This window comes from Schistocerca americana, chromosome 3 (assembly GCF_021461395.2).
Source record: "Schistocerca americana isolate TAMUIC-IGC-003095 chromosome 3, iqSchAmer2.1, whole genome shotgun sequence".
In the NCBI taxonomy this organism is placed as follows: Eukaryota; Metazoa; Arthropoda; class Insecta; order Orthoptera; family Acrididae; genus Schistocerca; species Schistocerca americana.
This window is the reverse complement of record NC_060121.1, coordinates 594,526,683-594,540,391: the sequence shown is the minus strand read 5'-3', so window position 1 is coordinate 594,540,391 and position 13,709 is coordinate 594,526,683. Positions and strand designations below refer to the sequence as shown.

General features: G+C 36.8%; 1 protein-coding gene across 3 annotated transcripts in view; it reads right to left on the bottom strand.

Annotated features, from left to right (window-relative positions):
* LOC124605130 (protein phosphatase PP2A 55 kDa regulatory subunit) overlaps positions 1-13,709 on the bottom strand; it is an 82,158-nt gene that overhangs the window by 21,390 nt on the left and 47,059 nt on the right. For all 3 annotated transcript variants that reach the window (XM_047136611.1, XM_047136612.1, XM_047136613.1), the window contains exon 5: positions 13,208-13,320. In XM_047136611.1, the coding sequence (XP_046992567.1) occupies positions 13,208-13,320 (113 nt within the window). The remainder of the gene's footprint in view (positions 1-13,207; positions 13,321-13,709) is intronic.

Genomic DNA, 13,709 nt, shown 5'->3' with positions numbered 1-13,709 from the left:
AAGAGATTTCCTATTCGTTATCTGCTGCAATGTAGTTGGTTCAGCAGTAGGCCCTTGTTTCTTAGTCAGTTTTTCCCTACATCTATCGCACATTCTGTAATCTGTCACCCGTCAACATTTGTACTCAGCATACTACAGAAATTTGCTACTGGCCTGTTCACATTGCTACCTTAGTGTGTTGCTATTACATTATCTTTTTAATAGTTAACTTGTTTTTAAGTACTTCATGTAGGCCAGACTCCTTGGCAGCCAGGGAGGGGGGAGGGGTGGGGGGAAGAGAGAGAGAGAGAGAGAGAGAGAGAGAGAGAGAGAGAGAGAGAGAGAGACACATGCGCCTGGTTATTCTGATGGAGGCCTATTTGGCCAGAAGCTTTGTTGTACCAATCTACGATTCAGCATCCCCACTATGTGGTCAGTAGCACCTATCGTTTTTATAATAGTGTCATTTATACAGCTTTATTGTTATCACATAGCTGTAGGAATTAATTTATACCTCCTAATCCAAATGTCATCCCAAGCTGATTTTTTTATGTTTTTGTATAACATGAAGAAGCAAATATCTTTTTTCCAGAAAATTTTCAGGCGACATGTTTTGAGATATTCAAGGTCAAAAGTCACAGTCACTGACCTTAATTACACACATTGCTTGAATACGGCCATGCTGGATATCATTTTAAAGTTTGCTCTTAACCCTTCCAAAATTATTCGATTCACAGTTCTCTCTCTTTTGGAACAGAAGTTATAGCAGTCTTCGTCAGCAACATTTGGCGAATTTTCTGCACATCTTTAGACCTTCGGAGAGCCATTAATTCGTGTCGTACTTGCGCCAGAATACATTCTCTCAACAAGTGCAATGAACACATCAAAGCTGATAAAAATATGAGCTGTTCTGACTGAAACTTGTATGTCTGTGTGCTGATATGACACGAAATGACCCCAGCTGTAATGTGGCATCTCTCTCCCTGTTACTTGAACAGCCTTGGATAACTTCCTGCACACTTTTTTGTACATAAGAACTAATAAACCAGGCATTTGCAGAACTAAATACGTCCATAAAAACAGTTCTCTAACAGAGCTACCACTATGAAATGCCTTCAGTAAGCGGGGAAAGACCTGGCGATATTTTATGATTTAAAGATAATACTATGGGCTCAGTAAATTTATAAATAGTCAACTCAGAATGGTGCTTTTGAAATAGAAACTGCTTGTCTAACCATTCCATTACTAAACAAATAGGTGACAAACCTGGTGTACATTGCCTTCTCAAAGATTTTGGACAATGATATAAGGAGTGACACTGGTTAGTGATTTTTTATATCTGTGGTTTCCCTTTCATAGGGAGAACTGACAATTGCATATTTTAATTTTTCTGGGAAAATACACTAGGTTAACAATGCATTACATAATAAGTGACTAAGAACATTACTTATTCTAGGGTCATTACTTTCAGGGTCTTATTGGAGATGTTCTCATATCTAAATAAACTTCCGGTTTTTAGAGTCAAGATGACATTTCTTATTTCAGATGTGGATGTGAGATTAATTTTTAACTCACAAAATGTTCTCTGTATTTCTTCTTCAGTGTACTGTTTTGCTTTCTCTTCCAAACCATTAGCACTAATTTTCTCCCCTATTTTTAATTGTAGTAACTGAAAGTGTCTGCTACACATTATGCATTTTAAAAGGCCCCCATTGTCTTTAACAGAAACAATGTCATCGCACACAATCTCTTTCCCTGTTCCTCTTTTAGCAACATTCCCTAAGGATCTGATTTTAATATCTGATCTGTCAAATTCAGACAGGTTGTGCATACTCCTCTTTTATTATAACTTTTCTTAATATGTTACAGCACTGTTTTTTTATATCTATGTCGTTACTTGTTCTGGCTATTTTGTACAAATCCTGTTTTTCATTGTGAAGAGACTGATAAACTGCACTGACCCAAGGTTTCTTTAAGGACTTTCCACTTTTATATCATCCCTTTAGGGAAACTACTTTAAAAATGAATACAAACTCATTAAGAAGTAGGTTGAATTTGGAATTGGCAATACGCTCTTTGCAAACTGGCCCTGCAGCCAAGCGACTAGCGCGAGGTTTGGTGTTCTCGTAAAGATAAGTTATTTTAGATTATAAAACACATAGATTAGTACTGATTACGTGGTAAATAAGTGTATTAGTGTGCCGTTTAAGTGTACCATTAAAGGTTTCATTTCTCATTACGTAATATAGCAGAAAACGCGAAAAGACCGTACAGTCGTATTTTCTGTTTACGTTCTGCTGCAGCAAATCTATAGAATTTCGTTTAGTTGTTCCTTGCTCTCTCCAGCAATTTAACTTAGCGTACCTCTTCATTATTTAACTAGCATTTCCGGAAAGTAGCGTAAAGTTTAACTTGTTGTTTCGGAAACTTTGCACTTTTGTTTTTGTTTACACACAGTTGCGTATAGGCCAAATTTGTGTAACCATATTTTCGTGTTTATCTGTAATTTAACTGACTTATTCTTAATAAATTATTACGTTTATCATGAGTGAAAAGTGCTTGACTTGCCGTAGAATTGTTAGGTCGGGGCTTTGGTGTGATGGGTGCTGTAGTTTTTTCCATGTGGGTGACTGTAGTGGCGTGGGAATAGGGGAAGTAAATGAGACTCATCAGTGGTTTTGTAGGATTTGTAGTAGAGATAGGAAGATACTGGAACAGGAGGGGAAAATTGCTGCCCTTCAGGCTGAGTTAGACAAGGCCAGGGGAGATCTTGACAGGTTAAGGAGGGAGAAGGGTAAAGAGAGGTGGGAAGTGGCAACAGGCAACAGGAGGAACAGGCCTAGAACTTTGTCTGACAGCTTTATGGTGAATGTGGAAAATAGATTTGACCTGTTGCTTCAGTTAGAAGCTGGTGAGCCTCAAGCAGTTACAGGTGTAGACAGGGCACAACAAACTTTCAGCAGCAAATTGAAAAGTAAGAATGTAGGGAAATCAGTAAAGAGAAAGAAAGTGTTGTTGTTAGGTAGTTCCCATGGAAGAGGTGTTGGCCAACTCTTGCAGGATGAACTAGGATCAGAATACCAGGTCACCAATTTTTTTAAACCTAGTGCTGGTCTGGAGCAGGTGACAGAGGATTTAGGATCACTTTGCAAAGATTTCACTAAGGAAGACACCGTGGTTATAGTGGGTGGGGCAGGTAACAGTATTGACAGAGATCCTGGGTACAGCATAGAGTGTGACCTGGCGAAGATTGCATCAGCATCGAGGCATACCAGTGTTGAGTTTGTATCTGTTCTTGGGCGCCATGACCGACCTCATTTGAACTCTTCTGTCAAGAGAGTTAATTTGGAGCTGGAACGGCTGCTCATGTCGGGTGCGGGGTCACACATTGGTGTGGTTCATGTTGATTCTGTCAGTAGGTGGGATTATACTAGGCATGGCCTTCACCTCAACAGGAAGGGGAAGGGTAAATTGGCTGGGGAAATAGCAGGAAAGTTAAAGGGGGGAGGCACTGTCATGAGTGGTAAAATACCAGTGGTTATAGGATTCAGAAAAGACCCTTTTTTAGGGTAGGGAGGACAGAAAAAAAACAAATTTTAAGAGAGGTTAGAACTGAGACAAACCTTCAGTTTGAGAAAGAAATCAAAAAACATAATTCCAGCTTATTACATCAACATAAACAGCCATTGGTTAAGAATTTTCAACTGTCAGCAGATATTTTAACTCCATCCAATTTTAAGTCAGTCAATGTGAAATGTCAGCTATCTTTATTGCATCAAAATATTCGAGGACTGAGAAATAAAATTAATGAATTAACTATCTGCATAGATGAATTAGAGTCTTCAAACCCAGCTGACATAATCTGCCTCTCTGAACATCATGTGACCACTGGTATAGAACTTTTAAGTGTTACAGGGTTTAGGTTAGCATCTCACTATTGTAGATCAGAAATGGAGAAAGGAGGAGTTGCCACATTCATCAGGAACTGTCATAAATTTAAGAACATAGACATTCATAAATTTTGCCTAGAACAGCATATGGAAGCATGTGCAACAGAATTAGATTTTCACAAAAAATCTTTCATAATATTAAGTGTATATCGAGCACCTGCAGGTAACTTTAATCTGTTTGTAAACCACCTTGAAGCTGCACTGGCCCATTTAACAACCAAAAACAAAGAAATAGTGGTTGCTGGTGATTTCAATGTAGATTTCCTTAAAGACTCTCCCAATAAGAACCTATTTGAGTTAGTAACACTATCATTCAACTTAATTCCCACAGTAAAGTTCCCCACTAGGATAACCACTTGCTCACAAACAGCCATTGATAATATCTTTATAGAAAAGTCAAATGAACAAAATTATATTACAAAACCAATAGTCAATGGCCTCTCAGACCATGACATGCAGTTCCTTCTGTTAAATGTTAATACTGAACAGGATATAAAATCTGTTAAATCTGAGCTCAAGAGGGTAATCAGTAAGCCAAAAATTGATTATTTTAGGACACTCCTCAGAGACATTCACTGGACTGATGTTTACAGTGCTCATGGCATGAATGAAAAATATAACATTTTTGCTAATAAAGTGCTTACCTTATTTGAACACTGCTTTCCCCCAAAACTTACCAAGGTTAGAGCAAAGTCTACAAAGAAGCCATGGATTACTCGAGGAATAGGGGTATCTTGTAAAACAAAAAGAAAACTGTATCTGTCAATCCGAAACATTTCCAATGTTGATGCTATAGCACATTATAAGAAATACTGCAAAATATTAAAGACTGTAATACGGATGTCAAAGCAAATATATTACAAGGAAAAGATAGTCATATCAGATAACAAAATAAAGACAATATGGGATATAGTGAAGGAGGAGACCGGTAGAACCAGACATGAAGAGGAACAAATAGCATTAAGAGTAAATGATGCATTGGTGACAGATGTGTATAGTGTTGCAGAACTTTTTAACAAACATTTTATAACTGTTACTGAAAAGATGGGGTTGTCAGGTTCGGTAGATGCTGCTATGGATTACCTTAGACCAGACATTTCAAGTAACTTCCATAATATGAATTTGACCCTCACTACCCCAACAGAAATAATGTCCATCATAAAATCTTTAAAATCAAAAACATCTAGTGGGTATGATGAAATATCAACAAAGTTAATTAAAGAATGTGATTCTGAGCTAAGTAACATATTAAGCTATCTGTGTAACCAGTCGTTTATCAGTGGAATATTTCCCGAATGGCTGAAATATGCTGAAGTTAAGCCACTGTTTAAGAAGGGAGATAAAGAAATAGCATCAAATTTCCGTCCAATTTCACTGTTGCCAGCATTCTCAAAAATTTTCGAAAAAGTAATGTACAGTCGTCTTTATAACCATCTTATCTCAAATAACATACTGTCAAAGTCACAGTTTGGATTTCTAAAAGGTTCTGATATTGAGAAGGCTATCTACACTTACAGTGAAAATGTACTTAATTCATTAGACAAAAAATTGCAGGCAACTGGTATATTTTGTGATCTGTCAAAGGCATTTGACTGTGTAAATCACAATATCCTTTTAAGTAAAATAGAATATTATAGTGTAACAGGAAATGCTGCAAAATGGTTCAAATCTTATATCTCTGGCAGGAAACAAAGGGTGTTATTAGGAAAGAGACATGTATCAAGCTATCAGGCATCATCCAACTGGGAACTAATTACATGTGGGGTCCCACAAGGTTCCATTTTGGGGCCCTTACTTTTTCTTGTGTATATCAATGACCTTTCATCAGTAACATTACCAGATGCCAAGTTTGTTTTGTTTGCTGATGATACAAACATTGCAATAAATAGCAAATCAAGTGTAGTCTTAGAAAGATCAGCCAATAAAATATTTGTAGACATTAATCACTGGTTCCTAGCCAATTCTTTGTCACTAAACTTTGAAAAAACACACTACATGCAGTTCAGAACTTGTAAGGGGTGTCCCAAGAGTATATGTCTAACATATGATGACAAGAAGATAGAAGAAGTGGACGGTGTTAAATTCTTGGGATTACAGCTTGATAATAAATTCAACTGGGAGGAGCACACCACAGAACTGCTGAAGCGTCTTAACAAATCTCTGTTTGCAATGCGAATTTTGTCAGACATAGGGGATATAAAAATGAAAAAGCTGGCATACTATGCTTACTTTCATTCCATAATGTCATATGGGATTATTTTCTGGGGTAATTCATCAAGCCAAGCTAAAGTTTTCCGGGCACAAAAACGTGCAGTAAGAATTATATGTGGTGTGAACTCAAGAACATCCTGCAGAAGCCTGTTTAGGGAACTAGGGATACTAACTACAGCTTCCCAATATATTTATTCCTTAATGAAATTTGTCATTAAAAATATATCACTTTTTCAAACCAACAGCTCAATTCATGGAATCAATACTAGAAATAAGAATAATCTTCACAAGGATTTAAAGTCACTTAGTCTTGTACAAAAAGGTGTGCATTATTCAGGAACACACATTTTCAATAACTTGCCAGCAGCCATAAAAAGCTTAACAACCAATGAAATTCAGTTTAAGAGAAGCCTAAAGGATTTATTGGTGGCCAACTCCTTCTACTCCATTGATGAATTTCTGAGGAAAACCAACTGATTTGTATATAAGTACAACATAACTTCTGCACAATTTCAGTGCAGTAATGTGTTCACTGAAAATTTGTGTGTGTGTGTGTGTGTGTGTGTGTGTGTGTGTGTGTGTGTGTAAGTATAATCCAACTTCTGCACCATTTCATTGCAGTAATGTGTTCATTGTAAATAAGTATTACAGTAGTTGTATTACATGTTTCTTACCTTATAAATAAATATAAAACTTTTTTATTTTAAATTCAGTGCAATAGTATTTGTAAAATGACTCTTAGTGTTCATTAAAAAATGACGATCATTCCACTTGGGACCTGTGGAATGGTACATTAGCTTATTTGTTTTAGTTTAAATATTTGTCATGTATTGTTGTTTTTCTGACATGTTCCACATCCTGGAGGACCTCCTCACTACGGATCAATTGGAATGAAAGTAAATCTAATCTAATCTAATCAAAACCAAATTATGAATGGCTAAAAGCATCTATAAATCACTTTTCCTGTAAAGATTCCTTTAAGAAATTTGCATTAAAATAGCCACAACTTAATAATCCCTTCTGTCTGACAGAAGTTCATCAACTTTTTCATTTCCCAATTACCTAGTGGACACTTGTATACTGCAACAATCACAAATATTACATATGGGAATGCAAGCTTTCTCGGGGAATTTCGATGATGAAATCTTCGAGTTATCAACACATCTTTCAGAGTTCTTGCAGAATCTTGTCTTGACTTCGCTGATAACCCGAGGAGACTACATCAACAAATATTTGATTTCCCAACAGCAACTCACAAGCACATGCTACAACAGAGACAAGACAAAAAATCCCAGAATCTTTCCGGATTTCTCAGTTAAAAGTATACTTCTCAATTCTTTAAATGGTGATGGTTTTATACGCTGGCATAGAACTTGCCAGTATTCTAGGAAACAAAACTCACAAAAATGCGTTTCAGAAAGACCTTTGATGCAAGACAATACACAAGACGTTACTTTCGTTATTACCAAAGTATAAATACAAATCCACCTAACACAGCATGACAGCTTCTGAGCACTGAAACTGAAATTGCAATGCTTTTCAACCAATCATAGCTCGTCTCACATGACCTCGCCAGCCAATGACAGCATACAGCATAGGACATTTGATGCAGTCTGCTAACAGCAACATGGTTTAACCAGCAAGAACATACAAATAGGAAAAGTTAATGCTTTAAATTTATATACATAGAGTACGGCTACAAGAAAAGTTAAGTTTCACATATAATACTGGTCTTCTTTAGCACATTACTTTTTAATGTATATTGACAATAACTATGCCAGTAAAACTTTCAATAATGGTGTAAGTGGCTGGTCTCCTGAGCCCAAAACTTTTCTAAGCGGTTGGTCCTCAAAGCGTTGGGTTTTGAACGAGAATCAAACACTCCACGATATAAGAAATTCATCACACATTTTCACAAGTAACATAATTCATTTGTGTAAAAGGAAATATAGTTTGAAAGTAACATTTCTCAAGCCACCATTAGTAATATTTTACAGCAATCTGCTAGAAATGTGAACTGTGACATCACAGTCACTGAAAGCAGTTTGCTGTTACAAAGTACTGCATAGTTTTTGCTACGGTCTGTCCCCACTCACGGCATGGCTTGGAGGAGGAGGAGGAGGAGGGGGGGGGGGGGGGGGGGATCGTCTCATTAGCGAAACAATGGCAAGAGACTGCTATTCGTTGTTACTTACACTGCTGCTCTCTTTGATAATGATTAACAAGAATCAAATAATAGACTGCGTATGATAGAAGATGTTCTGAACGAGAGTTTAGCGAAAATTTTTCTCTGTTTGGAAATCCTTGCAGACGCCTCTTTAGTACAGAAATTAGAGTCATCGTAGATTTGAAAATCTAGTCAATTGCCATGCTTCATTTCTATCACTACTAGGCATACAGGCATAAGAATAATACGAATATAAACATGACATGATATGTATATTCTTCCGCGTTTGCTGTTGTCTCACTCTAGTTTTGTAGCTTATTAGCAAACAGGATTTACATGAGATAGCAGCAAACATGACAGAATACATGGTAAAATGTTTATATTCATATTATTCTTATGGTGAAGAGAATACTGGATGTGATTCACAATTCATAAAAGTTCCTATTAGCAACCATCTCTTCTCACAGGTAGGAAAGAATTCAGAACGTAGAGTTGGTCATATTGAAAAACATCCCAAACAGTCTTGCCAGTCGGATTTCCGTAGTACATTGAAATGCTGTTACATTCGAAGATAAACAATACGGAATTTGTATTTACTTTATTGGATAATGTATGAAAATGAAGTGGTCGAAACTCGGGGCGGAGAAAAAAGCTCATCTTCCATCTTTTCTTTAAATTTATTTACTGACACAGAGGTTTTGGTGCCAGTATTTATTTTTGTGCCTGCAAAGAATGCCTGTGTAGCGCTACATATATTCGACGGCAGAAGTTAGTTGTGGCAGCACCTACCAACATTTTTCAGAACTTCCGCTTACTTTGCACTCGATTCTAAGCCACAGGCAGTTTTTTGGATCACAAACACCGGAAAAAAGTGCGGCTTCGATTCGAGTAAATACGGTAATACTGCTTGGCAACATAATGCCCAAGATATTCTCAAGGGCACTCCAGGGGATACCTATTTCCCTAAAGAAAATTCGCTATCCAGGCCAATTTACTGTCTTCTACTACTGGAGATGTCTTCAACCCACTCACACATCTGGAAACACACTGTACATTCAGATCTTCGGTAACAGTCTGCAATGGGAGACTTAAAGGTTTTTCAGGAATGTATGAAAATAGAATCTAGCATGTTGCTCTTCCACGGTGTATTTTGCAAGAAACCCAGGGAGAAATATTATGTCACATTTTCACGTTATTCATTTACAGAAACTGTTCACAATATGGACATTATCACATTCCCCTATCACATTTCTTTAAATTTTGATAAATTACACAGGAATACCAATGTTCTAGTAACGGTCTTCACCCATGTCATTGTTAACAACACAAGCAGTATTTGTTTTATAACTGTCAGTCTCCTCTTAAAATGTTGCTTTCACTACAATCCATAGAGACTTACTGATGACTTTTTAATCCTGTCAATTGGGGTGAGTGTGTGATCCTCTTCTGGAATCCCATTTTTGGAGACTGTCTTTAAATGGCTTGAGTAAAAAGACATTAAGCACCTGCAATTTTTAAGTTGTACCTCCAGGTATAACAACTAGGTCTACGTTTAACACAGTAACTTTGGTCTTTATCTCTGATGTGATGTGCCCTATAATAGCATTCCGAAATAGTATAGCTCTCCGAGTACAGCACTAAGTTTGCAATTCCAAACAGCATCTAACCAGATGGTAAAGCACTTGCCCGCGAAAGGCAAAGGTCCAGAGTTCGAGTCTCGGTCCGGCACAGATTTAATCTGTCAGCAAGTTTCATATCAGTGCACACTCTGCTGCACAGTGAAAATTTCATTCTGGAAGCATCTAACCAGTCCATCATTAATTCTGTTCTCACCAGCACTTTTATTAGCAAAATTTAACTGAAACCTAAGGAAAGTCCCTTTGGTCAAAATTTTACACTTCAGAATATCATAAGGGACAGCTTTATTTCCTCAGCAGTAATTACTGACAAATGATAATTCTTTTCTACTGATGTCCAGTTGTTCTTAATGAAATATGCTTGCCACCCCTCCACACCTCACTGCTGTATAGCTCAGCGTGTCCCAAAAGACAAGCTTCTCATTGACACTGTGAATCTGGCGTAGAATGTAAGAGTATTGCTGCGACATCTGGATCAAGTGCCTGTGGGAGCTGGAAAGATTCTTGGTTAAGTCTTCAGACACTCTGTTCAAATAAAGTACTTCATCATGGTGGTTACTCAGACTTGGGGGAGGGGGATGGAGGTGAGTCCCCTGAGAATTCCAGGTATGGGGAAGGAAGATTTCATGAGAGCTCCTGAGATAGTAATAGCTGGAATATATGTGTGTGTGTGGGGTGGGGGGGGGGGGGGGGGGGGGTGAGCATCTCACAGTGTAACGACTTTTCTTTCCTCTCACATGTAGTTTAATCACAGTTTCTGAACATGGTCTGATATCCAAAAAATTAACATACTTTTGAATATGAAGTATTTTAAAATGTGTGATTTATTAAGTAAGCTCAACAAAAATAAATTCCAATGTTACATTAAAAACACAGAATTCCCTGCAATTTTATAAAATTCCTTTGGACTTCCCTTACTTTTCCAGGTAAAATACCCCGAGAGTTCTCAGTTTTCCAGACGAATCGCACCCTGTTCGAAGGATACACGAGTTACTTCTATATATACACTTTCAATACCAAATCGCACTCCCATTACAACAACAGAACTACGAGGCTGATAATCGTTAGTACTTAAATGACCTGTCAATTTTCAGATTGTTATACTATTATTTCACACACACAACTAATTTCCCTGCCCCGGCAAATTTGTTTTTCATTTCAAACTGAGATATTAGTAATTAGTACTACAGCTGAAGTTGTATGTGAAAATATACCAGGTATTTGTATGGTTGTGCTGATAAATCACACACTTTCTTCAGATTTGAATTATGCCAAAAAAGTGTGGCTTGTATTAGGTAAACACAGCAAATGCATTATCAGGAAACATGTTGCCTTACTAAATGTCCTTGGGTATGCTATATTCTAGTACGATGTCTGAACTGCTCTAAACCCCAACAGCACTCTTTCCCTTATCTCAATACTTTGACAACTGGAGCATGATTTTGGCCAAATGTATCATGAACTTATTTTGTCTAGCAGGTGTTGATTCGGTGCTACATCAAATGTATCATGAAGTTTGTATGTATCAAATTTATCTGCTTGGCTCTGTCCACTGCTAACATTATAATGTCATTGCACAATCGTTATGTATGAGATCTAGGTTAGTTCGAAATTAATCAACTTTCAGAAATGTAATTACTTACTACTAAATTCAAAATATTTTCTAAAATTCTGCCATAAATGATTGATTTGGGACTGTAGTGACGTGGATCAGTCACATTCTCCTTTATAGATGGGTGTGACCTGCACTTTTTTTAATCACCGGTACAGAAACAAAACAGTTTTCTTAAAAAGAAAAACTTGTGACTCAGCAGATGAAACAATGTAAAACTGGTGCAATCACGAGACATTCATTTTACCAGACAGGCATCCACAAATTTTTCTTGTGAAAAATGGAAAGGCATTTACAAGCTATTCATGAAAGTGCATGAGGCTACAACATTTCAATGTATTCTACATTATTTTGTAGAACTCAAAAATTGAGGGTGTTTTCAGAATCCTTGTTCCCTTCCTTTGTTCTCCTATTCTCTTCACCTACAGTTAGCTACAGGAGTTACATGCTGGATAGGAAGCTTTTCCTCTGTTCTACACATGTATTATACAACAGTTGATGTGCTTTAGTAAGCAAAACTGAACTTACACATTTTCTCTTGGAAGTGTGCTATTTCCTGCTCACTGCCTCAGGCAGAGGTTCACTTGGGCACGAAACTATTCTATATTTCAAAAACAATAATTAATTAAAAAACATTGCTGTAAGAGAATATAGAAGGAAACTCCACACACTGAACTAAAAACGTTTAAAAAGTTGTGCAATAATCATTTGGATCACATATATTTGCTAACAAGAAGCTGAAAAGGTAATGAATCCTAGAAACAACAGATTGAGTCCATGTGCCTCCTCTCAAAATATAACTACTGCATAGATAATTTTTTTACTGATGCTGTCTCTAGGCATTATGTGGATTATTCATAGCCTTCAGTCAACCATTTTCTCAGTTTTATAAAAATAGTTCACCAGATTCCTCTCGACCCAGTACTACTATTTACTCTCAGATACCAATGTCCACGTGTGGAATCACCCTTCTCATGGACCGATTGTAGCTCCTTGTTTGTAGTACAGATGGTCTGTCCTAATTTCATGATATCCTTGATTCCCTTATTCAATTTAATGATGTTCTTACCATTTCATAATTTCTTTATTGCTGTTCCAATGATTCTGCTCTCTGATATCCTGCTCAGAAGCATTTTCTTGCATTTTTAATACCTGGTTCTGTGGTTAACTTGTAGTGTTTTATTTCTGTGGCTACTGCTTTAAAATATTTAAATCTGTATACGATTCCGATTTCTTGTGCTATTGTTTTGTTAGTGACACATCATATTAACCCTGTTTTATTTTTAAGGATATTTTGAGCCGAATCTTCTGTACTATTTCATTCAGTGATTTAATTATCCTTCCATTATATATTCCAACACATAGTTACCATATTTTTATCAGGAATAGTTCATAAAATCCCCCTCTGAACTGGAGTTTACTGTGTTGGCTAAGGTTAGCTCTGCCAATTTTATTAATCTTAGGTAGTGTCAAAAATTGCCTAAGATTTTCAATATTGAAGGTCAATGAACATGTGTACATATAAAATATACGGTCACTTCATTGTAAGAGGCTTGTTTTGTTTCCTGTAATGTACCGTGCGTGGTTAATCTGGATCATAATACACATCTTTTTCTCTCAATGCTATGCCAAATGAAATACAAATACTCACCCGGAGTTGTGTTATACAAGAAGGATCCTTCATCTGTCCATTTTCTTCCTTGGTATTGTAACCTTCTACTCTCTTGTCACGTTCCGAAACCTTCCATAGTTTTATAGTCTTATCTGGAATAAGTTGAACAGTGTTTAAGTAAAATATAAAGGTAACAGAAAAAAATACACTTTACACACTGAATAGCTTCATTACATTTGGCTCCACTATAAAATGAACATATTAAGTTACCCATAAAACTGAACCTGTCAACATGAAGTGCATGGTCTGAAGAAACCAGTCATTCAAGTTCAATACTGTATGTGCAAAATAGCAACATAACAAAAATGAACCAATCTCTCTACATTTGTTGGCTTCACTAATCCAACTGTCAAACTCTCTGAGCCATGTTACAGATCATTACACAAGCACAGCTAAGATTTCATATTCACATTCACTGTCTTCACCCTCACAACTAAACCATCTTCCAATCTGACACATACCTCAGGATACACTACAAGAC